At 39.2% G+C, this 26,292-nt stretch overlaps 1 protein-coding gene and 1 pseudogene across 1 annotated transcript in view; one reads left to right on the top strand and one right to left on the bottom strand.

Annotated features, from left to right (window-relative positions):
* Nucleotides 1-19,288, top strand: part of RRM1 (ribonucleotide reductase catalytic subunit M1) — a 34,952-nt gene extending 15,664 nt beyond the window's left edge. The window contains exons 8-19 of the mRNA XM_004279727.3: nucleotides 2,376-2,517; nucleotides 4,207-4,290; nucleotides 5,943-6,104; nucleotides 6,482-6,561; nucleotides 7,227-7,428; nucleotides 10,108-10,257; nucleotides 10,460-10,681; nucleotides 12,413-12,489; nucleotides 15,235-15,370; nucleotides 16,206-16,301; nucleotides 17,418-17,606; nucleotides 18,642-19,288. Of these exons, the coding sequence (XP_004279775.1) occupies nucleotides 2,376-2,517; nucleotides 4,207-4,290; nucleotides 5,943-6,104; nucleotides 6,482-6,561; nucleotides 7,227-7,428; nucleotides 10,108-10,257; nucleotides 10,460-10,681; nucleotides 12,413-12,489; nucleotides 15,235-15,370; nucleotides 16,206-16,301; nucleotides 17,418-17,606; nucleotides 18,642-18,827 (1,726 nt within the window). The 3' untranslated portion in view covers nucleotides 18,828-19,288. The remainder of the gene's footprint in view (nucleotides 1-2,375; nucleotides 2,518-4,206; nucleotides 4,291-5,942; nucleotides 6,105-6,481; nucleotides 6,562-7,226; nucleotides 7,429-10,107; nucleotides 10,258-10,459; nucleotides 10,682-12,412; nucleotides 12,490-15,234; nucleotides 15,371-16,205; nucleotides 16,302-17,417; nucleotides 17,607-18,641) is intronic.
* A 4,534-nt stretch (nucleotides 19,289-23,822) lies between these two features.
* LOC105748512 (olfactory receptor 52L1-like) lies at nucleotides 23,823-25,120 on the bottom strand (annotated as a pseudogene).
* Between the last annotated feature and the right edge of the window lie 1,172 nt (nucleotides 25,121-26,292).

Genomic DNA, 26,292 nt, shown 5'->3' with positions numbered 1-26,292 from the left:
AGAGAGGTTGAGGGAGATATGGATACATACAGAAGAAAAGAAGGCAGTGTGTAGATAGAGGCAGATATTGGAGTGATGTGGCTACAAGCAAAGGAGCCACCAGAAGCTGGAAGAGGCAAGGAGTATATTCTCCCCTAGAGCCTCTGGAGGAATGTTCTTAATTTTGACCCAGTGAAACTGATGTTGAACTTCTGGCCTCCTGAACTGTGAGAGAATAAATTTCTATATTAAGCCACTGAGTTAGTGGTATTTGTTAGGACAGCTACAGGAAACTAATATAAATAACAAGATAGTTTTGAAGAAAAAGTCCTACCAGATTTCAAGACCACTATAAACCCATGGTTTGTCTATCCCAGAGTAAATACCATACTTTGTGATATTTACTCTGGGATAGTATAGTATTTGCTCTGGCCACTGGAACATAACAGAGAGCTCAAAAAGAGATTCAGGCTTATATGGGAACTTGATGAATAACGGTATCATTGCATTTCATTGGGAAAACAGTGCTAAGGAAATTGGTTATCCTATGGGGAAAAGTATAATTAGATTTCCCTTCTTCATGCCATATATAGAAATAAATTCAAGAGAATGTGAAAGTAAAATCTTTTAGAAGAACATATAGAGAAAATAAATATTTTCCTCCTCAACTTTTTAATATGAATTTCAAACATTCAGAAAATTTAAAGAAAAGGACAGTGAACTCCACCCATGCACTCACTTCTGCCTAGATAAAAAACTTACTAACATTTTGCCATATATATGTATTTTTATCTTTAAAATTAAAAAAAATTTTTTTTTGGCTGAGTCATTTGAAAGTGAGCTGCAGACATCATGACTATCAACCTAAATCTTGATAGATTATATATGACCTCAGAGTAGTGAAGGATTTCTTAAAGTAGATACAATAAGCAAACAATATAAGGAAAAATTGACTACATTAAAACTTAAAACTTCTGTGAACCAAATACAGTGAAAAAAGTTTCAGACTGGGAGAAGATATTTGCAATGTATGTTAACTGTTGAAGGATTATAAGAAAAAGACACAAAACGAAATAGAAACATGGGCTAATTTGTAGAAGAAACTGATTGGCTAATAAACACGTGAGATGATGATAAACTTTGCTGGTGATTAGAAAATGAAAGTTAATATCATAATGAGATATTTCATACCCAACAGATTGATACAAATTAAAAGGCTGATAATAGTAAGTATTGGTAAGAGTGTGGAACATAGGGAACTCTCATGCATTGCTAGATGGAGTATATGTACCCATTCACTTTGGAGAATCTTTAGTAAAGTGGAACACATGCATATGTTTGGACCCAGAAATTCCTCTCCTAGGTTTATACCCTATAGAAATCCTTAGACATAAGCACAAGGAGATATGTTTAAGAACTTTCACAGCAGCATTGTTTAGAATAGCAAACAAATTGGAAGTAATCCAAATGTCCACCAGTAGGCAAATGGACAAAATATATTGGTATATTCATACAATGGAATACATTACAGCAGTGAAAATAAACTAGTCCTATATGTATCAGTAGGAATGAATCTCTAACACAGTATTGAGTTAAATAAAAGTGGGTTACAGGGAGATAAGATGGAGCCAGAAATTTCAAAAATGTGGAACATATGTCAATGCTAAAAGAACGTAGAAAGGCATGGAAATGGTATATGATTGTAATTAGGTTATATTTGTAGTGTCTTATTTCTTGAGGTAGGTGCTAAGTACAAAGTATATGTTATATTATTCTCTGTGCCTTTCTGAATGTCTGAATATCTAATAGAAAAAGTCAACAGAGTCCGTCTGATTGGTTGAATTTTTAAGTTACTGAAGGGATCATTGGAAGACTAAGGTTCCTGGGGTAGGAGGATAAGATCCAAAGCACAGGTAGAAGGGTTGTCTTCAAAAAGACTGTAAGGAAGCTAAATTTTGATGGACATACCAAATTTGGTTCAGTATTGGATAGGTGGGGTTTTTTAAATAAATGTTTAATTTTTCTTGGCTTACCAATAGGTTGAAAAGGTGTTATGTATGCTTAGGAATTTACATGAGAAAATGTTATAATGGCACATTTGCAGTCTGGTGAACATGGAAGCTAATATTTTTAGACTTATCTCTTAAGCCTTCCTTCCAGGCTTAGCATCTAGGGTAGGCAGCAAGGTGATTTTAAAACAATATATGTTGATATATCTTATTGTGTCATATCCAGTAAAAAGTTTTATTTTGTGTTTTTCCTTCTAAAAACTCCTAGGAATTTTGTAAGCTTCAAATTGTTTATTTGCCTAACTTACTGTCTTTGGATTATTTAGTCATTTTTTGATTCTGCTTTGCTTCGGTTCCTTGCTGAGTTGTGACTTTTTTCCCCTGTAGCTGTTTCCTTCTGAGTATGAAAGATGATAGCATTGAAGGTATTTATGACACTCTAAAGCAGTGTGCATTGATATCCAAGTCGGCTGGGGGAATTGGTGTTGCTGTGAGTTGTATTCGAGCTACTGGCAGCTACATTGCTGGGGTAAGCCTCTGTTGTGTGACTAAAAGTGTATAGGCTTAGGGGGATTCAGGTCCGTAAGCAACCAGGCTTGTGATTGAGAGGGCATTTGCTGGGGCTTGGGAGACCTGGATCTCTGTTAATTACTTGCTGGCTGTGTGACTTAGACTGAGTAATTTCACCACTTCTGGTCTCATTTTCATCTGTCTTATTAGAGGTTGATTAGATGGTCTCTAGGGTCAGATTTTGGAATCCTGATTTATTTTAGCAATAATGATAGCATTATTATTATTCATTGCTCACTACATGCTGAATCCGTTGTAAAAGTTTTATGTGAATTACACATTTAACCCTTACTGCAACCTTATGAGATAGATATCATTACAGATACAGTAAACTTTATTCCTTACAGTAACTTTGTGAGTATAGCCACAAAGTCTTCATTTGATAAGTGAGGAAGCTGAAGCTTAGAAAGCTAAATTACTTCCAGAGATTAGTCACTTAATATGTGATAGAGCCAAGATTCAAGCTTTAAACATTGTCACTTAATGAGGTAAATTTCATCTCTTCTAGTTCACTATTCACTGGGAGTCAAGATCATGGTTTTGGGTAGAATCTAAAAAATAATACAACTGGATGTATATGCAATACAGAAACAGACTCACAGATAAAGAAAACAAACTTGTGGTTACTGAAGGGGAGAGAGACGGGGGGAGGGACAAATTAGGGGCATGGGATTAACAGATACAAACTGCTATATATTAAAATAGATAAGCAACCAGGATATACTGTATAGCACAGGGAATTATACCCATTATGCTGTAATAACCTATAATGGAGTATAATATGCAAAAACGCTGAATCACTGTGCTGTACACCTGAAACTAACTATTGTAAATCAACTATACTTCAGTTAGGAAAAAAAAGAAAAAAAAAGGTAATCGTTTTGGTTAAGTCCTGGATTTAAATCCTATCTTCACTAATTACTAGTAGTGTGGCCTAGTGCAAGTTATTTTACATCTCTGAGTTTGTTTCCTCCTCTGTAAGGTGAAGAACATATCTAACCCTATAGAATAAAGTTAGAGTCCAGAAGAAAACCATTCCATTACGTGGTGTTCATTACATAATAGTAGGGTGAGCCATTGCTCACTTATCTTTCTAGGTTGTTTAAAGGCTTGCCTTGAGGTTAGAAGGATTATTTTTAAAATTTGATGAGGTATCTTTTAGTCTTAAGAGTTTATGTATTTTTTGCATCTTCATTCTAGAATCCATTTATTGCTGAGAATCTCCATTTACCTTATTGTCTTGATTTATCCATTGCATATAATTCTTATTGTAAATTGCCTTGAATTCTTTTGGGAAAAAGATACTGTAGTAGCGTTTTTACTCTACCCAAAGTATTTCTTTATATAATGACCTTTTGAACGTGTGGGGTTTAAATTTAGCTATCCTGATTTTGGATTCTTTTGACTTGTAATTTCTCATTGTAAATTAGAGATGCCATGAAATAACTTCGTACATAATTGCGATTTATTCAGCAAAATTTTATTTTATGTTGGGCATTATGTTTTTAAAGCAGAGGGAGAGATGGGGAGCAGATGAAACTGTAGACTGGGAGAGAGTAATTTGTCCACTGTTGAACCGTTTTGTTCTCTTTCTTGCTGAGCCCCCTATTTCTCCTCCAGATGCCTTTATCCTCAGTTTCTCTTTCAGACTAATGGCAATTCCAATGGTCTTGTACCGATGTTGAGAGTATATAACAACACAGCTCGATATGTGGATCAAGGTGGAAACAAGGTATGCTTTGTTACTGAAAGTCCTAGAAACCAGAACTGAAAATCTTTTCTCATATATGCTTATAATAAGATGGCTCATTGTGTATGTTTCTAACAACTTTGCTTTTTTTCCACTTTTATGATCAATTTAATGAGTATAATTTTTACTTTTAAGTGTATACAATTGAAGTATACATTTTGATGATTTTGACAGATGTATATACTTGTGTAATCACACCAGTCAAGACATAGAACATTTCCATAACCCCAGCATGTTTCCTCATGCACCTTTGTATTACTCACCCATCACTCCCACCAATACATACTTTATCCCTGGCTCCAGGCAGCCAGTGATTGAGTCAGCTGTCTTACATGACAGTTTATTTGCAAGGAATTTCTAAAGTTGTGATTCATATTGATACCTAACCTTGAAAAAGGGTTGTAATATGTTTTCTAGGTTTTTCTTTAAAAAAAGAAAACAAAAACAAAACAAAACTCTGTCTATTTTATAGAGGGAAAAGTAAAGTTGAGAGTATTGGATCATTTATCCAATGTTATCAGCAGGATAGTTTGCAACTATCTAGCCTGCCTTTTATGGATATGTAGGCATAGTAATCACCTATTAGTTTATGAATTTCCTTCTGATGCACTTAAAAAAAATCTATGGTGGGGGGACTTTCCTGGTGGCACAGTGGTTGAGAGTCCGCCTGCCAATGCAGGGGACATGGGTTCGTGCCCCGGTCTGGGAAGATCCCACATGCCGTGGAGCGGCTGGGCCCGTGAGCCATGGCCACTGAGCCTGCGCGTCCGGAGCCTGTGCTCTGCAACGGGAGAGGCCACAACAGTGAGAGGCCCGCATACCGCAAAAAAAAAAAAAAAAAAAAATCTATGGGGACCTTGATAAGACATACCACCTTCTTGACCTTTTGAGCACGACATTATTGTCAAAGTTAAAGTGATTTTCTTTGGGCTTTGCATACATGTCACATAGTGTAAAGTGAGCTGGACGACTGCTGAAGTGGAAGCTCCATCCCTAGTTCACTGTGTCATTTTGGATAAATTATTTAGTCTTTTATTTTTCTTATATTTTTAAAATAAATTTATTTATTTATTTTTGGCTGAGTTGGGTCTTTGTTGCTGCACGAGGGCTTTCTCTAGTTGCGGCGAGTGGGGGCTACCCTTTGTTGAGGTGCGTGGGCTTCTCATTGCGGTGGCTTCTCTTGTTGCAGAACACGGGCTCCAGGCACGCGGGCTTCAGTAGTTGCAGCACGCGGGCTCAACAGTTGTGGCTCACGGGCTCTAGAGCGCAGGCTCCTAGTAGTTGTGGCTCACGAGCTTAGTTGCTCTGTGGCATGTGGGATCTTCCCGGACCACGGCTTGAACCCTTGTACCCTACATTGGCAGGTGGATTCTCAACCACTGCGCCACCAGGGAAGTCCTATTTAGTCTTTCTTGTTCCACATTTTCTTTATGTTAAATGCTCTTTTTTACTGCTAGAATTGTAAGAAAACTACTACTACTTTATATTTTTATAGTACTTTTATTTGTATTATCTCATTTAATTCATTAATTGTAGTGAAGATCCAAGGAGATATTATTGAAGTGCTTTGGAAAATATGAAGTTTCTTTGTTTTATTCTGATTCTGAGAAGAATGATGATTTGTTTACCATTAGCGACCTGGGGCATTTGCTATTTACCTGGAGCCTTGGCATTTAGACATCTTTGAGTTCCTTGATTTAAAGAAGAACACAGGAAAGGAAGAACAGCGTGCCAGGGACCTTTTCTTTGCCCTTTGGATTCCGGATCTCTTCATGAAACGAGTGGAGACTAATCAGGTGAGAGATAGGTACTTGTTAGTAATAACAACTTGATTCATATAAGTTTTCTCCTCAGTCATCTTAAATCATGCTTAGGAAGAGTCCACCTATATGTTATGCCATGGAAAGGCATGCTGAACAAGTTAAGAGATGCCGTTCTTGCCTTCTTGGATTTTTATTCTCTAAAGTAGATGCTATCTGACCTAAATGGTTGAAGGGTCATGAACAAACATGCAAAACTAGATGTTTGGGCCTGAGCCTAAAATTATTATTTCTAAAGCAAATTTTTAAGACAGTCTATGGAAGCCACAATATCCCTTGCAGTGTTCCTAATGGACTACGTGTGGTTGGTTATTTGAAGTTTCTTATGGTTGGTACTCTTCTTCCCTTTGCAGGACTGGTCTTTGATGTGTCCAAATGAGTGTCCTGGTCTGGATGAGGTCTGGGGAGAAGAATTTGAGAAGCTATATGAAAGGTATGGGAAAAATATGAGAGTAATAATGCTTTAACTGTGTGTTTCTTTTATTTACAGGATCTAAATTTTAAAACTACGTCAATCATTAGCCAGTTTCTAGGAATCTTGAGAAGCATCTAGAAGAGAATGTGACTAATAATTTTATTTTGGTCATGTTTTCTTCCTGAATCTTCACCAAAATTTTGGTTTGTCTTCTTTCTTGAAACTTTGGGACATGTAAATAGGTATTCAGGTTTTTTTAATTGATCCTTTAAAAAATTAATGCAAAGAGTTATTTAGCAGGGTTGTTATTAATTTGCTTTGTCATAAAGTACATTTGACAGAACAAGTTACGCTTTGTGTAGTACACAGGAATCAAGGGCAACTGGGACACACATGTCAATAGTTCATTAAATAATAGCACAACAGTACTGCTTTAGCACAGTAGCACAATTTGAGTACTTCAGGTTTTGTTCCTTTTTATTATGGAAGGTTTTGTTGATTTAGTGGGATTGACTTTAGCCATAGTAAAATAAATATCATATTCCTAATTTCTTTCTCTTAGCAAAACTTAGTAAGAAATTTAAGAGTTTTCAATATTTTATATTTTGGTGTTTCTCTTCATGTTATCTGCAATAAAGATTTTCCTTAGGGAATATTAAAATAATACTAGCTTTGCCTTTCAGTTATGAGAAAGAGGGTCGTTTCCGCAAAGTTGTAAAAGCTCAGCAGCTTTGGTATGCCATCATTGAGTCTCAGACAGAGACAGGTACCCCGTACATGCTCTACAAAGATTCCTGTAATCGGAAGAGCAACCAGCAGAACCTAGGAACGATCAAATGCAGCAACCTGTGCACAGAAATAGTAGAATATACCAGCAAAGATGAGGTAGGTAGAAAAACTTCTGCCTCAGGTACTGAGAGAAGAATCTTAAGGAGTTTGTGAATTATTTGTGACTCCCTCACATGATTTCCCTTAAGTTGGGTGAAGGGGGTTTTCGTAGCTTGCTGTAAGCAGAAGGGCACTAAAATAGAGATTATAAAGGAAGAGGTGTGATGTGTGCCCTTAAATATCTTTTAGTCTGAGCCATGTAGAAAAGACTGTCAATTTTTTATTTCACACACATTGTTGTAATAACCTTTACTTGAGAAAAATAGCAATATATAGTTATTTAGGTTAGGGTTAGGACAAACACAGTAACGTGTTAGGGTGCTCATTCAGTTTAAAGTATGTAAGCATGAGAGAGTCCTTTCAGTGAATGGTGAGACAGAGTTCTCATCTCAGATCTTTAAGGTGATTCACAGAAGAGGCAAGGCTAGAAATGAGACATAGATTTGGATATTTTAAAAAGAAATTTATGGAAAAGCTTTCCATTTGGGAAGAACTGCCTGTATGACAGATCAGAGACAGGGATAGGTTTTGTGCAGTGAGTGTAAAAGTTTGTTTGTTTTGATGGAGCAAATACATTAAGGTTTGGTGTATGGAGAGATGGCTGCAACTGGGGGAAGGGAGATAGTATGTGAAAGATGACATGTCTCAGACGCAGGAAAGCCCTTGTAGATTTCTGAAAGGAAAATAGCATCCCTAGGATAGGAAGGATGGCTCTTGCTTCTGGTTATAGAATGGCTTAGTGTGAGAAGAGGCTGGAGGTTAGTTTAAGGAGATTGTTGCATTAGTCAGATGTCAGGCAGCTTGGATATTGGATGTAAACTACGAAAATGCGGAGGAAGGAGCAGATCCCAAATTCTAGGACCTAAAAAACACATGACAAATGAAAAGTCAGAAAGAAAATGGTGAGTGAATTGAACATATTGCTAAGGTTGCAGTTTAATTTAACAAAGTTTATTGAGCACCAGCCATGTGTAAGACACTATACTAAGTGCTCTCAGATATAAATGAATGTGGCTCAGCCCCTGCCCTCTGGAAACAATTTAGTTGGAGGAAATTGACATACTCATGACTATTATACAAGATAGATTATATTATAGAGAATAAAATGACCCTTCTTAAAACAAACATCAGATCATATCATTCCTCTGCACAATACTTGTCTTTGATTTTCCAGCCCATCCAGAGTTCGTTCATCCTTTTTTTTTAAATTGAGATATAATTCACATACCATAAATTTCACCCTTCTAAAGTATACAATTCAGTGTTTTTTTAATATATTCACAAGGTTGTGCAACCATCACTGATAACTAATTCCAGAACATTTTCATCACCCCAGAAAGAAATCTTGTACCCTTTAGCAGTCACTCCCTGTTCCCCTCTTCACCCAGACCCCGGCACCGCTAACCTATTTTCTGTCTCTGGATTTGTCTATTGTAGGTATTCCATATAAATGGAATCATATGATATTTGGTCTTTTGTGTCATTTGTCCATACTGTAGCATGTATCAGTACCTCATTTCTGTCCTTGTAATGCCCTGTGAGATCCTACACAACTGAGTATCCCACCTCATCTGCTCTTACTTTCCCCCTTCCTCACTGTGCTCCAGCTCTACTAATTTTATTGCTGTTTCTCAAACATATGAAGCATACTCCTGTCTCAGGATTTTTGAATGTTAAAATGCTCTTCTCCCCAGGTAGCCATGTGGCTTGCTTTCTGACTTCTTCAGTTCTTTCTTCATATATCCCATTCTCAGTGAGGTCTTCCTTGGCAACTCTATTTAAAAATGGCACTCCTGGGCTTCCCTGGTGGCGCAGTGGTTGAGAGTCCACCTGCCGATGTAGGGGACATGGATTCGTGCCCCGGTCCAGGAAGATCCCACATGCTGCGGAGCGGCTGGGCCCGTGAGCCATAGCCGCTGAGCCTGCGCGTCCGGAGCCTGTGCTCCGCAGTGGGAGAGGCCACAACAGTGAGAGGCCCGCGTACCGCAAAAAAAAAAAAAAGAAAAAATGGCACTCCTTCCATCCTTAGCCCCAAGACTCTGTTTTCTTTTCCTGCCTTATTTTTCTCCCTAGCATTTATTAGGCTTACATGATTCAAGCTATGTTTTAAAAATGGGTACTTTGGCAACATGTGTAAAATTGAGTAGATGTGAAGGGCATGAGGGAGTCTAGGTGAGAGGAGTTAAGGGCTGTCAGAGTCTCAATGAGGGTGAAGTAGACTTGCAGTTTGGAAGAGCTTTCTGCAGTGATAGAAATGTTCTGTATTGGGTGGCTACTGAGCACATGAAATGTGACTAGTGCAATTGAGAAACTGAATTTTAAATTTCATTTAGTTTTAATCTAGTGGCTGCTGTGTTGGACAGTGCACATCTACTGACAGATATATATGAAAAATTATAGCATAATGTGGCATACGTCTGGTAGTAGAGCCATGTACCATGAAGCATATGGTTCTTTCCCCATCTTACCTATTTCACTGGTGTGTGGTACAGTTCACATATGTGAATAGGTTTTGGGATTTAGAAATGAACTGGTGAATGATGAGGAGGGAGGAGTCAAAATAGAAATTTAAAATTTTAATGTCAGCAAGTGTTAGAGGCTTACAGAGTAGTGTCATTGACACAGTGGAAGAAATAAAAATCGTGTGACTCTTGACCCTTTTTTTCCGAATTCCAGGTTGCAGTTTGTAACTTGGCTTCCCTGGCCCTGAATATGTATGTTACATCGGAACACACATATGACTTTATGAAATTGGCTGAAGTCACCAAAGTCATTGTCCGAAACCTGAATAAAATTATTGATATTAACTACTACCCTGTCCCAGAGGTATGAATAGATTTCTCTGCTTATTGGTAATTATTGAAATCCAAGATGGAAGGAGTTTATCACAGTCTTCTAGTCATTGTCTAAATGGTTATCATTGGAATGGTGTGAGAAAACTGAGATAGAGAGAGTGTGTCATTTGTTACAGAATGTTGCTTTTACTGTTCATTAATGTTGTCTCTTCTCTAAATCTGTTGGCACAAAGGCAAGCGTATCAAATAGATGCCATCGCCCCATTGGAATTGGGGTACAAGGTCTGGCAGACGCTTTTATTCTGATGAGGTACCCTTTTGAGAGTCCGGAGGCCCAGTTATTGAATAAGCAGATCTTTGAAACCATTTATTATGGAGCCTTGGAAGCCAGCTGTGAATTGGCCAAGGAGTATGGCCCATATGAAACCTATGAGGGCTCTCCAGTCAGCAAAGGAGTAAGTATATGCATGAAGTTTCTTTTTGCCTGTGAGTTCCTATGGTAGGCTGAATGGTAGCCTTCAAAAAGATGTGTTCACATCCTAATGCCTGGAACCTATGACTGTTACCTTATTTGGTTTAAAAAGGGTCTTTACAGATATTGTTAAGGAACTTGAGATGAGGAGATTATCCTGGATTATCCAGGTAGGCCCTAAATCCGGTGACAGTTGTCCTTACAAGAGACACAGAGAAGAAGAGGAGGCAACACGACCATAGAGGCAGAGATCGGAGTGATGCAGCCGCAACCCAGGAGTACTGAGAGCCACTGGAAGTTGGAGAGGCAAAGAACAGAATCTCTTCCAGCCTGTGGAGGGAGTGAGGCCTTCCCAACGTAATGAGTTCGGGCTTCTGGCCTTGAGAACTATGAGAGAATAAATTTTTATTTTAAGCCACTAAATCTGTGGTAATTTGTTACACCAGACAGAGTAAACTCATATGGTCTGTTTGTCCTCTGGAGTAAAAAGGATACTCTGTTTAAAACTAATCATTGCTAAAATGACGTAAGAAGAATGCTGACTGTATTAATTTTTTTTTTCTTTTTTGGCCGCGCCATGCGCAGCTTGCAGGATCTTAGTTCTCCGACCAGGGTTCGAACCAGGGCCCACAACAGTGAAAGCGCTGAATCTTAACCACTAGACTACCAGGGAACTCCCAAGTATTAGTTTTCTGTTACTAAACTTAGTGTATTAAAACAACATACATTGAGTATCAGTTTGCATGGGTCATGAGTGCAGACTTGGGTTAGCTGAGTCTTGATCTCTGGATCTCTCAAAGCTACAGTCAGAATGTCGGTAGAGGCTGTGGTCTCATCTGAGGCTCAGGGTCCTCCTCCAAGCTTACCTGGTTCATTTCCTTGTAACTCCAGAACTCTTGGCATCTTGCTTCTTCAAAGCCAGTAGGAGGGAGAGTCCCTCATTTCAAGAAGAGCCCAGTCCTGTCGCCCATTTGAGGGTTTTCATTTGTTAGGTCAGGGCCCACCCAGGATAGTCTCACTTTTAACTAAAAAATTAACTGATTTTCACCCTTAATTGCACCTGCAGAAATCCTTCACATTTGTCATAGTTATGTGAGTGGCATCCATTGTATTTCCAGGTCCTGTATACACTGAAGGGGAGGAGAATATAATGGCCTATACCCTAGGGGGCTGGGAATCTGGGAGCTGTCCTAGAATTCCACGATCCACACTGCCTTCATCATGAGTAGTATGATTCTCCTCCCTGTAAAATAAGATGTTATTTTTCGTTCTCACAGTTCCTGCTGATATTTAGGAACTCTACATTGTTTGAAAATAAGTTTATTAGCTAAATAGATAGATTGAGAGGCAGATCAAGGCAGTTAAAAAAGATGAGGCTAGAGTAATTCTTTTACTGTACAAAAACAACATGCTTTCATAAATGTTAGAATTTCCTGGTTTGTAGATATGGTAGGGGTCCTCTGAGAGGACTCAGCCAGAGACATGGGGAAGAGGTAAGCCTTAATGAGTTTTCTTAGCCTGCTTCTAATCAATATGACTACATAGAAATTTGTCCAGGAAAGTCTCTGGTCCTTGTATTTCTTACACAGCTTTACCAAAAGACAGCATTTGTTGGGATGTGGGGGCATGGCAGTTAGTTATTTGTTTGGTTTTTGTCATAGTTTTAAATTGTCATACAATGATTTATCATAAATTTGGGTTGTTTATTCCTTAGATCCTTCAGTATGATATGTGGAATGTTACTCCTACAAACCTGTGGGACTGGAAACTTCTCAAGGAGAAGATTGCAAAGTAAGTAGAGATGTAAAGTGGCTTTGAAGTGAGGAGGGTTCAGGTTTTCAGCCTGGCTCTTTCGAACTTAGGTATGTTATTTTAGCTTCTGAAATTCATTTTTTGTCTTTTAAATGGGACTAAAAGGACCTATCCATAGAACTATTTTTTTAAAAATGCTTCCTAGGACAATATATTTTATATGTATAGTAACCTGCAAATTGCTTGGCACAATGAAAGCATTTTAATACCTGGTAGGTATTATTATTATTAGTTGATCTTGTTTTAGGGGCTTGAGTACCAAGATTAGGTAATTCTTTTTCTCGTTAAACCTTCATATTTCCAAGTGTGTTTGCTTTTTAAATGTTTTTTTAACTTTTATTTATTGCTTAACCACATTGGGCACATAAATGACTTTCAATGAATTGATTGTCATAGGACTTCATTACGGATTTTGGAAGAGCTTTTGGAGGGTTTAATGTGTTAAACTGTGTGAAAGAAAAATGTAAAAATTGAAAAATGTAGTCCTTTCCAGCTAATAAACATAAGAGATTTGAGTGCAGGCAGAATGTTTTGCTGAATGTTTGTCTGTCATGTCTAGGTTAATGCATATACAAAGTGTTTAATGTTTGCAGAAGGAAGCAGTAGCTTTAAAATGCTCTTTAAAATATGTTTACCTTAAAATTATTTTGTTACTCAAATAATACATGTTAGATAATTTAGAAAACATACATGTGGAAAGGGAATAAAATGAAAATTATCCCAGTACCATCACCCCCCAAAAAAACCTGTTTGTATCTTTTTGTCTATCATCCTCAGACTTTCTTATGAGTGTGTATATATGTGTATATTTACATGCAAATTCAATTTTTACAAAAATGGACCTGTATTCTATTTATTATTCTGTTTTTCTCAAAATAATGTAGTTTAAATATTTTTTATGTATAACTTTTTTAAATTTCAAAATTAATACATGAATACACATTCATTGTTAATAAAGTTCAAATATGGAAATAAAATAGAAATAAAAGCCCTTCTTTATACCATTTATATATAAATGGTTCTGCCAACCATTTTGTCCCACAAAACAAACAAAAAAACCAACTGACTCCTTTTCTCAGAGATAACCATTGTGAATGGTGTATATTTTTCTAGACCTTTTTCAGTACATTTGCAGATACGCACACACAGTTTTATTATATAAATGAGATCAAACTTGACATGTTTTGAGACTTTTTATTTAGTGATTTATTTTGGAGATGTTTCTCTTTCAGTACATGCAGATTTACCTATTGTTTTTAGTGATTACAGACAATTCCATAGCTTGGATATATCATATATATATGACTTTTCAAAACATTTTCCTGTCTCTGGACAGGAAACCACTGTCCACTCTACTGAGGGAGTAAAGACATGGAGATAGTTGGTGGTTTGCTTGATGCCTCACAACTAGAAAGTGACATAGAGAGGTTGAAAGTCCAGTTGTACAGACTCCATTAGGATGTGAGTCTCTATGCTAAGTGCTGTATGAATCCAGAGGTATGGAATGTAGGAAAGATGAACTCTTTGTCCTTGAGAAACTTAAAACTAGGTAAGGTAAGACATGTAACACAAATATACGTAAAGGTACAGGTCACAGAAAATATTTGCAATGCAAATATTTGTATTTGACAGTTGTATTTAGTGTTGTCTGCCTGGTTAGGAAAGATGTTGTAGAGTAAGTATCTCTTAGGCTGACGGGCCCAGCCGCTCCGCGGCATGTGGGATCCTCCCAGACCGGGGCACGAACCCGCGTCCCCTGCATTGGCAGGCGGACTCTCAACCACTGCGCCACCAGGGAAGCCCTAGGCTGAGCTTTGAAGGATGTGCTTAGGACAGTTTGAAGATTTCTCAGAGTTCAGATACTATATATTTATTTATTTTTTATTTATTTATTTTTTTGCGGTACGCAGGCCTCTCACTGTTGTGGCCTCTCCCGTTGCGGAGCACAGGCTCCGGATGCGCAGGCTCAGCGGCCATGGCTCATGGGCCCCGCCGCTCCGCGGCATGTGGGATCTTCCCGGACCGGGGCACGAACCCGTGTCCCCTGCATCGGCAGGCGGACTCTCAACCACTGCGCCACCAGGGAAGCCCTAGATACTATATTTTCATGCACTCTCTTTGGCACTGAATAGAGTCAAAAGATGTTAGCGTTCTTCTAGGAAATTTAATTAAAGAGGTGATAGAGGAAGTCAGAAATATACTTGGAGCATAATTTTTTCTATTCATTATCCTGTTCAGGATAAATGGAGAATTGCGGGGATAGAGGTCTGGTTCTGACCACTTTCACATCATTATGTTTCCTTAAAGGGCCTAGCACAGTGATCACATAGGCACTTAGAAAAGAGTAAGGGTTGAATGAGTGTACCCTGATACAGGTGGGGACTCTCCAATAACCATGTGAGTGTTTTCTTGGGCAAGATAGTGTATCAAGTGCTGTGATTCCTAACTTGATACGGAATCACAGCATGGCATGATAAGGTTTACCAGCAGTAAAAATGGTGCTGATTCTGTTTAGGAATTAGGCATTTAGGAGAGGGCCAAGTTATACCACCCATACTGTGGAGTTGCATCCCTTTAGGGGTTAAATGCGAAAGTCAACATGTGAGTCTAATGGATGTTTGGTATTACTCGCAGCAACTGCATTTACTACAATGACTTAAAGTAGCTGTCTTCCTGACAGATTGTAGCTTCAGGACCAGCACCTAATAATCTCCTTTTCTTTAGGTATGGTATAAGAAACAGTTTACTCATTGCCCCGATGCCTACTGCTTCAACTGCTCAGATATTGGGAAATAATGAGTCAATTGAACCTTATACCAGTAACATCTATACTCGCAGAGTCTTGTCAGGAGAATTTCAGGTGAGAAGATCACAACCAGACCTACAGGAAAATCTTTTAGAAGCCTGATGTTGGGAGTAAATGCTACTTATATTTAGTATATGCCCCTTTATTTTAGTGTCGGTGCAAAGTTTTGATAAAGTGAGTTATCATCTCTAATATTGTTTATGTTATTTCAGCATATAATAGACATTTAATAAATATCTGTCAAAAGAATGAAGGATTGAGGGTTGAGTATGAAAGCAACTTGATATTAGAGTTCACATGATGTTTAACCATTTTGTAATCATAGTGACATATACTATAACCTCATATGCTTAAGTTGATGATACTCAAGGTGTATAGAAGTATCTTTTAAGATAGTGGTTCTCAGCCTTGGTTACAAATTAGAATTTCTGATGGGCAGGACCAGTGTTTTTTTTAAGGTTCCCAGGTAATTCTCATTTGTAGGTTGAGAACCACTAATTTAAAAGATACTTATTTGTGAATTTGCAGATACTCTGAAATAAATTTCTGTAAGGTTTGGCGTGGGTACGTTTCTAATTTTCTTAAGTATTTATTATGTCCTTACTTAAAAAGAAAAAAGAATCATTCTACATACCCAGCTTAGGCAGCATTAGCTCTTTTCACTTTTGCAAATACCATGTGTTATGTTTTGAATAACAGATATAAAGATTTTAGAGGAATATAGCTTTCATGTAGTGGGATAGGTCTCTCAGTTTTATAAAAAATAGAATTTACCAAGCAATCTAATGTTCTTCATTGATCTTATTTACTTTAAGCTCCAAGTCTGTGATCCTGTTTAGGCCCTGTCTTTGTTGTTTATTCCTTCACATCTTTCTCCTTTCCGTTTCAGATTGTAAATCCTCACTTACTGAAAGATCTTACTGAGCGGGGCTTGTGGAATGAAGAGATGAAAAATCAGATTATTGCATGCAATGGCTCTATCCAGGTACAGAATTAAAAAAAAAAAAGTGTTCTCTTCAGGAGCTAAGTTGGTAGTCACATTGGTAACTTCTCACTTATCCCAGGCAATGCAGAGAAAGAATGGCTATTCACTGTGGTCATATAGGCTTATGTAGCTCTGTTCAACTCTGCATTGCTGTGCTAGGATTAAATGCATCTTCACATAGCTAGGCCTTACCCTCTTGTTTGTGCAGCAGTATAAAGTAGTGGTTCCCAACTTCTCTGCACATTAGAATACATTGAAGAGCTTTTAAAATCCTGAAGCTTAGGTTGTACCCCATACAAATTAAATGTCTGGGAGTGAGAGCCAGGCATCAGTATTTTTTAAAGACTCCCTAGATAATTGCCAAGTGAGTCAGAGTTTGGGGACCAGTGATATAAAGCCTGAAATTAGAGTCAAACTTAATTAAAAAGTATGATGGAGAATTGAAGACTGATAGTCCAAAAGACAGAGCCAGAAATAGTGTTTAACAGTGAAATATTTGCAACTGAGAATCAAGAAGCATTTATTTATTTGTAAATAGAGGCCTCTGGCTAAATATTTGTCTGCTTGGCAACACAGATAAAGATTCTTGTAACATTTCTATATTTGCTGATGGAAGCTGTAGCATTAGCCAGTCTGTGTTTTGATGCAAGCTAACCCTAGACCTAAGAAATAGGAAAACCTTTTTCTGTTGACTCCAAATGGAGTTTGTGAAGTCCTAGCTTATTTAAAGGGTTTTGCCTCATTGCTTCCTTGTGTCATGTCCCTGTGAGTTACAGCCCTGAGTATTTGTATTTTCTGCAAAAGTCAAGGGTCATTTATTGTTGCTTAGCTCTGACTTTTCAGTGAATGTTTTGGCCATTAACCAATTAAAGATGAGTCTTAAATAACTACCACCAGATTGATATTTTGTTGTTTAGATGGGGTTTTGTTTGACTTCATAAGCCAGAAGTGAGTAGTCTTAGGAAACTTGATAAGGATCATACTGTATTAAATGGAATGGTAGCGTCAGATATGGCTGGAAGTAGAACCAAGGCCAGACCCTGGGGGTCACCATTCTGTTAATCATACTGCTTTCTTCAACCAGAGTGCAATAAACATTTGATTTCCCTTCTTCAGAGCATACCAGAAATTCCTGAGGACCTGAAGCAACTTTATAAGACTGTGTGGGAAATCTCTCAGAAAACCATACTCAAGATGGCAGCTGAGAGAGGAGCTTTCATTGATCAAAGCCAGTCTTTGAACATACATATTGCTGAGCCTAACTATGGCAAACTCACTAGTATGCACTTCTACGGCTGGAAACAGGTTAGTGGAGGAAGTCAACCAGCTTGGGATATTTTAGAATTGGAACAGAGTTCTATATTCTAGCTACATACTAAGTATTGCCACCTGGAAGTTCTTTCACTTTAAGTCCAGTATATTAGAACCAACCCATGGGTTTTATACCAGATTAAGCTCTCACTTTGAATTTTCTTATTTCTTTTAGGATTATTTTATTCTAAGCTTGAAACCTTGGAGTTACCTATGATCCTTCCTTTACTTTCCATGCAGTCGTTCACCATGTAGTGTCAGTTGTTCCTTTGTACTATTTCTTGAATGTCTTACTTTCTATTCCACTGTTGTTATTTTTAACTTCTTAACTGATCTCTTTTCTTCTGGTATCTCTACTCTAGGCCATCTTGTGTACTGCTACCATTCCTAAAATAAAACTTTACACATGTCAACCCACTGTTCAAAAATATCCATTGTTTCCCCACTTTATCTACAGGATAAAAGCCAATCACTTAGCTAGTCATTGCCAACTGTAAAGGCCTGTGAGTCTATAATGTATTCTTATTCCCTAGCAATATTCTAGGTGTTTATATAGAATTATGAATTTATTTTTCTATTTAGCAAACTTTTATTGAACTTATACTATGTTCCAGGACTGGGGATACTGAATAGAGAATGGTGATTCTTATCCTTGAATTAGTCATAATCTGTTCTTATACAGAGATACAGTCTAGACCTCTAAATAGTTATAATTTAAGGCAGACATGTTTTCTTAGGCACACTTGGAAGTCATACACATAAAAACAAACAAACAAAAAGACTAGAGAACAAAAATATTTGACATTTTCAAAGAGATAAGCTTGTTTTAGGGGTGAAAAGGACAGAGTATACTGTTTGACCATCTCTTTCTCTCTTTAAGCATTTTTGAGAGGGCTTCCTAGAGGAGATATAATTCTAAGTTTAGAAAGCAATTTGACCTGGTTTATGGAAATGTATTTTAAACATTGGTCTTGAATGTCTAGTGTTCTCACAGCTTCTCCTAATTAGTTGTATTTACTTCCCTTTTAGGGTTTGAAGACTGGGATGTATTATTTAAGGACAAGACCAGCAGCTAATCCGATCCAGTTCACTCTAAATAAAGAAAAGCTGAAAGATAAGGAAAAGGTATCAAAAGAAGAAGAGAAGGAGAGGAACACAGCAGCCATGGTGTGCTCTTTGGAAAATAGAGATGAATGTCTGATGTGTGGATCCTGAGGAAAGGCTTAGAAGAGACCAGCCCTTCTTTAATAGCCAAACTACTTCTTGAGCATAGATAGGTATAGTAGGTTTGCTTGAAGTGATAAGGTTTTGCTGGACTTTATTGCAGCAAAAGAATCAATTGATTTAAAGTCAATTTAAATCAATTTAAATCAATTGATTTAAAGTCAATTTATATAAGCGTGAAAGTAATGATTTTTTAAAATTGATATATTGGGAATCAAAGTAGATGTTTTAGGAATGCAAAAGAAGTCATCTTGCAAATAGGGAGTGATTAAGTAGGGTTTCATCACCCATCTGGTACCCCTTTTCTGGTGACTTCAGTTTTGGTAAGGAGACTTTGACCGGTGTGTCCATAGAAGCAAAACTGAGTCATAACACGTGAGAAGTGCTGACAGGACCTTTATCTGGATAAGGTCCTAATAGGTCATTCTGAAATAAAGATAAACATTTCTAAATGATTGTGTGAGACTAATTTTGTCATTTATTTTCATACAAAGGTCAACTTTGATAAAGGATTTTTTGTTATTTGAGGGTTCAGGGAAGAAATTTTAAGACAAATTACTTAGACACCATATAGAATTCTGATTTTAATATATGTCTTTTTCTTCTTTTTAAAAAAATTGTGGTAAAATATACATAACATAAATGTTACCATTTTACCCATTTTAAAGCATACAATTTAGTGGCATTAAGTACATGTACAATGTACAACCATCACCACTATCTATTTTCAGAACTCTTTCATCATCCCAAACAGAAAGTCTATACATAAAACAATAATTCCCCATTCCCTTCTTCCATTATTCCCTGGTACCCTCTATTCTACTCTCTGACTCTGAATTTGCTTGTTCTAGGTATCTCAAATAAAAGGGATCATACAATATGTGTCCTTTTATGTCTGGCTTATTTCACTTAGCATAATGTTTTCAAGGTTCATTTATGTGTTGTGTCAGAATTTCATTCCTTTTTTAAGGCTGAGTAATATCTCATTATATATATATATATATATATATATATATATATATATATATATAGACATTTGGGTTATTTCCACCTTTTGGCTGTTGTGAATAATGCTGCTGTGAACATTGATGCACAAGTATCTGTTTGAATTCCTGCTTTCTGTTCTTTTGGGTGTGTACCTAGAAGTGGAATTATTGGACTAGATGGTAATCTTATATTTAACTTTTTGAGGAATTGCCGAACTGTTTTCTACAGCAAGTGCACCATTTTACATTTCTACCAACAGTACACGAGAGTTCCAGTTATTCCACATCTTTGCCAATACTTGTTAATTTTTTGTATTTTTTATAATAACCATCCTAATGGCTTTTGACAGTTTGATTATAATGTGTCTTGGTGTGGGTCTCTGAATTTAGCCTAATTGGGGTTTGTTGAGCTGCTTGGATTGATATATTCACATCTTGTGTTAAATTTGGGAAGTTTTCAGCCATTATTTCTTCAGGTAATCTTTTTTGCCCCTTTCCCTCTTTTCCTTCTGGAGTTCCAATGTTGCATCTATTGGTCCACTTAGCAATGTCCCAACAGGTCCCTTAGGCTTAGTTCACTTTTCTTCATCCTACTTCAGCTCCTTAGACTCAGTAGTTTCAATTGCCTTATCGTCAAGTTCATTTATTCTTTCTTCTTCTTGCTCAGCTTTGCTGTTGAGTCCCTCTAGTGAAATTTTCATTTCAGTTATTGCTCTTTCCAGCTCTAGACTTTCTGTTTGGTTCCTTTTAATTGTTTCTACATCTTTGTTGATAGTCTGATTTTGTTAATACATTGTTTTCCTGATTTCCTTTACCTGTTTTCCTTTAGCTCTTCAATCATATTTAAGACAGTTGTTTTAATGTCTGTCTAGAAAGTCTGACGGCTGGGCTTCCTCAGGGGTGGTTTCTGTCAGTTTATCTTTTTCCTTTGAATGGTCTATGTTTACCTGTTTCTTTATAATGCCTGTGATTTTTTTCTTGTTGAAATATTCTGAGACTAAACTTTTTGCGGTGAAGTCTCTTCTGCAGAGTATGTTCAGTTAATGTTTTGACAGCTTTCCTTGGTCTTTGCAGATTGACTCTGTGCTAGGACACTCCCATACTTGGTTAGGCTTGCTGTAAGCCTAGGCAATGTCATGGTTAATTTTATTTGCCAACTGGCTAGGCCATGGTATCCAGATATTTGATCAAACACTAGATAGAGCTGTGAAGGTATTGTTTTTAGATGAAATTAGCATTTGAATTCGTAGACTTTGAGTAAATCAGATTATCCTCCATAATGCGGGTGACCTCATCCAATCAGTTGAAGTCCTTAAGAGGAAAAATGCTGAGGTCCTCTGAGAAAGGACTTCTGCCTACAGGCTGCCGTTGGACATGACCTGCAGTATCAGCTGTTCTCTGGGTTTCCATCCTGGAAGCCTACTCTGCCAGTTTGGGATTTGCCAGTTCCACAATTGTGAGCCCATTACTTACTTACTTACTTACTTAACTTATTTATTTATTTATTTATTGCTGCATTGGGTCTTCGTTGCTGCACACAGCCTTTCTCTAGTTGTGGTGAGTGGAGGCTACTCTTCATTGTAGTGCACGGGCTTCTCATTGCTGTGGCTTCTCTTGTTGCGGAGCATGGGCTCTAGTTGTGTGGGCTTCAGTAGTTGCAGCACACAGGCTCAGTAGTTGTGGTTCGCAGGCTGTCGAGCGCAGGCTGGGTAGTTGTAGCACACGGGCTTAGTTGCTCCATGGCATGTGGGATCTTCCTGGACCGGGGCTTGGACCTGTGTCCCCTGCATTGGCAGGTGGATTCTTAACAACTGCACCACCAGGGAAGTCCCCCGTATTACTTTGTGTGTGTGTGTGTGTGTGTGTGTATAGAGAGAGAGAGAGAGAGAGAGAGATGTATATGGTTGACCCTTGAAAAACATGAATTTGAACTGCATGGGTCCACTTACACTTGGATTTTTTCAATAAGTACTACAATACTACACAGTCTGTGGTTGGTTGAATCTGTGGATGTGGACCCGTGGATATAGACACTGTATGGAACTTGAACATCCGTGGATTTTTGTATCCTCTGTGTGTCCTGGAACTAATCCCTGCATTGTTCAAGGGTCAACTGAATATATAGATAAGATTTTGTGTGTGTGTGTGTGTGTGTGTATATACACACCTTATTGGTTCTGTTTCTCTGGAGAACGAGAACACTGACTAATATAGGTTCTGGTACTGGAAATGGTTCTAGAGGAATGGAATCCTAAGGATGAGTTTTCTGGGTTGGTTCTCTAATTTGATGAGATTTAAGCATGACTTTTCAGTAGTAAAGAGAGCTCTGGTAGTCCCTGGTGGTGATGTGGCAATAGAGACATGCAGAATACCATCACTGGATACTCCTAATCAAACAGAGAGGCAAGGGTCTGGGTGACCATGTATGTGTTCTGCCTCAGGGGTGTATCAGTTATCAGCTCTCTAGCCCAGTGTCATAATTTAGTTCATCTTGATCACTTTTCCTTTCCACAGTACATCACAAAGCTCCATTACGTTGAGATGCGGATTGGACCTAGCAGGAAATGGCAGCAACTCTAGACTTACTGGTAAGACGTTTGTGTGTCAGAGAATGAGAAATAAATCAAACAAAAATTCAGGGACCTTCTACCTCAGTGAAATTTCTTGGGGTCCAATGATATAAGGCATGTTGGGATATTCCTTCTATGATGAGGGATAAATTCTTCTATCTGGCTCCTCTTACAACCAAAAGAAAGGTATAAGGGCTAGTGGGCCTCTTTGGATTTTCGAGGCGACATGGCAACGTATTCCTCTTTTGGATGTGCTACTCTGGCCCATTTACCATGTGACCCTAAAAGCTGCTAGTTTTGAGTGGGGCCCAGGACAAAGAACAAACCTGGCTCTGCAACAGGTCCAGTCTGCCATGCAAGCTGCTCAAGTATCAGTGGCAGATAGGGATGCTGTTGGAAGCCTTTGGCAGGCCCTGCCATCCTCTCTTGATAAATACTTACCTTGTGAGAGACAGCTTTCGGCTGCTACTGGGACTTGAAGACTGCCTAACCAAAGACCACGAAGTTACCATGCAACCTGAGCTGCCTGTCATGAACTGGGTGTTGTCTGACCCCCTAAGCCTAAAGTTGGGCATGCATAGTAGCATTCCATCATCAAATGGAAGTGGTATATACAAGATTGGGCTCAAGCAGGCCCTGAAAGCACAAGTGATCTACTGAAGAACTGGCCCAAATGCCCATGGTTCTCGCTCCTGCTACACCTTCTCTCTCCCAGCCTGCACCCATGGCCTCATGGGACATTCCATATGATCAAGTGATAGAGGAAGAGAAAACTTGGGTGGTTTACAGAAGGTCCTGCACAGTATGGGACACCATACCCTCTTTCTGGGACATCCCTAAAGGATAGATACTCCATTCTATAGATGACAGCTATGGAGGTCTTTCAAGCAGGGGTGACTTAGATAAATCACACTGGCTACCATGGGAAAGAGTGGCATGACCTCTGGGTTTGGGTCAAGCTCAAGTACAGATAAGGGCCTAGTCTGGTCTTTGGATGAATTTGGGTCCCAAGGAGAAGACCTGGCTTGGGTGTCTGTCAGACTGGAGGGCCCCCTGGCTGGACTTGACCTGTTTGGGCTAGACTGGACCCCTGGGGTAGGCCTGACCTGTGTGCCTGGGGATATCAGACTGGGAATATCAGGCAGAGCCTCACCTGTGTTTGGAACTGATTGGACTCTAGAACCTAACTCGTGTGTTTGCATTAGACTGATGGCATCAAAACTGACCTGTATATTCGGTGAGACTGGGCTTCATGTCAAGTCTTACTATGTATCTGGGAGAGACTGGGCACCAGGGAAGAGCCTGGCCTGTTTATTTGTTTCAGACTGGGTGTTCAGGGCAAGTCGTGGTCTGTGCAACTTGCTCTATACAACTTCCAGTGGAGCTCCATATATCCAGATATTAACTGGGGGGCTTTCTCAGGAGTCAGGGAGAAGAGGACAGAGAAACTAAACTAACAAGGATAAATAGGGAAAAGCAATTTTTTCATTGGAGTGAAAACAGAGCATTCTAAGAATTCAAAAAGGAATAGTTTACCAACAATGAACCTGCTGTTGCGTCCTCCATGATCTCAGGAAATTCCAGCCTGTGCCTCAGTACTGCCTGCTTATCTCTTGTTCCCAGAGGTCACAGCCCCAATTTCCCAAGCTGATGAAGTTCTCTCACCCTGGCAGTTTCTCCTTCACTCTCATATTCTGCAGCCTCTCTGGCTTCTCCCTAACCTCCTGGGCTAATTCCTTTCCACAGAGCATCTTTTCTACATGTTGCCTGATCTCTCTGATCCTTACCGCCTAGATGACAGGATTCAAGGCTCCTGGGAGCAGCAGATAGATGGCACTGAGCAGGTTCTGGACATTCCGAGACACAGCCTTGGCTACTCGGAAAACGATGGAAGTGGAGAGACTAGAGAGGTAGATGGTGAGGATGACCAATGGGAGTGGGAGCCACACGTGTGCAAGGCCTTGGTTCGGGCTCCCCCAGGAGATATCCAGAAGACAGCATAGATGATGCGGGTGTAGGAGGTCCCCAGCAGGGCTAGATCAAAGGTCACAGTGACCAACCGCATGGCCAGCCCCAACTGGTTGTTGAAGGTCAAGTCTCCACAAGCTATGCTCAGCAGTGCGATGTACTCACAGGTACAGTGTCAGATCACTGCTGTCTGGCAGAATCAAGCTCGTGAAGTTAGCACTACCAAGGGCACTGCCACTCCCAGGCTACGTGTCAGGGCAAAAAAGGCCAGCACGCCTAGCAGACGGGAGGTCATCCGGTCACTATAACAGTGTGGGTGGCACGTGGCCACCAAGCAGTCTAGGGCCATGGCCAGCAGGAGGTTGTAGTCCAGAAGGAGAGTGAAGTAGATGAAAAACATCTGGGCCAGGCAGCCATGCAGTGATATGGGGTTAACATAATGCACAAAGCCCTCCAGCATTTTGGGTATCACCGCTGTAGCAGTACAAATGTTGACAGCCAGGAGCAGGGCAATGAGCATGTACATGGGCTGATGCAGGCTCTGCTGGGCCGCCACCGTGTGGATGATGAGGGCATTGGCAGAGACGATGGTCACATAGGGAAAAGTAAGAGGCAGGACCAGGAGGGGCCTCCACTGTCGCAATCCAGAGAAGCCCCCCAGGAAGAAGTTGGTGTAGGAGATGTTGAAGGTGCTGCTATTTCCATTCTTACCCACTGGCTTTGGCCCTGAGCTGGCCCCAGGAGTGGGGATCAGAGACTGTTAGAACAAAATGGTCAATGGAAGAAAACCTATTTTTATTTTAGGGCCTGCGTGGTTTGCGATGAAGATCCACCTCTTCGTGCACGTATGTCTACTCTTTTGGGGCACAGACAGGTACTATGTCAGGTGTCATGGGAGCAACAAAGATGAACAAGACATTCCTTGTCCTTAGGGAGCTCTTGGCTTTTGTATGTGAAATGTAAACTTACAAGATGCTGTTTATCTGTGATACTCCAGGTATTTGATTGCTGAGTAAAAGATTAGGCGGAAAGTAGGTGTGGTATAGGAGAGAAAAAAGAGTGATGGGCCAGAGGCAATAGAAAGGATGAAGAAGATTCTTGATTAGGAGGAAAAAAGAATATATGAAGAATCTTTGGTCCAAGAAGCCTGGGAAGAACCAAGTGGGGCTTATTGGGAGAGAGGAACAAGTCAGGAATGATGGCCTCACTTTTGTGCCTGGGGTACACTGTGTGGCAAGGGGAGAGGAAAGTTGCTGAGGAGTACTTCTGTTCCTCCTGGACACAAACAACGGGCCACAGAGACTTCTCCCTTCCTAAGACCCTCTAGACTGGATGTGGGGCCTCCTGCCTGGCCTTGACATCAGTGTCATGAATGATGCTTGCATTCCTTTCAGAATGTGAGTTCAAGGAGAACAGGGGTAACAGCATACCTCTATTGTGTTCTCTGAAGCTCCAAGCACAGAGCCACCATAAACACACAGGAAGTGCTCGAGCATTGCTTGTCGGGTAAGGTGAATGAGGAACAGGTAAGAAGCTAAACAGTTAACTGGGCTCTGAGAGTAGTAATTTCAAAGCTTTGGCCAGGTTTTTGTATAATTAAGAGAGCAGATATTAAGATTAAAGATGTGTGATTCAGTACTGGGCTCACATCTTATCCAGATTCTTAGGGAGCACCATTTTTGGTGGTGGTAGGTGTGATGATTAGAGGAATTAACACTGATATGCATAAAAGTAGCTGACACCTGTTGGACATTTACCGTATGTTAGGCAGTGTTCTAAATGCTTTCATGTATTAACTTTTTAAAATCTTCTTAATTTTACTGAGGAAGAAAGTGAGGCACAGAGAGATTAAGTCTAGTTCAAGATCATACAGCTGGTAAGTGGCAGAGCTGGATTTGCATGCTCTTAACTTCAGGATGACCAACTAGTCCT

The sequence above is a fragment of the Orcinus orca genome, chromosome 8, assembly GCF_937001465.1.
Source record: "Orcinus orca chromosome 8, mOrcOrc1.1, whole genome shotgun sequence".
Taxonomy (NCBI): domain Eukaryota; kingdom Metazoa; phylum Chordata; class Mammalia; order Artiodactyla; family Delphinidae; genus Orcinus; species Orcinus orca.
This window is presented reverse-complemented; position numbering and strand designations above follow the sequence as displayed.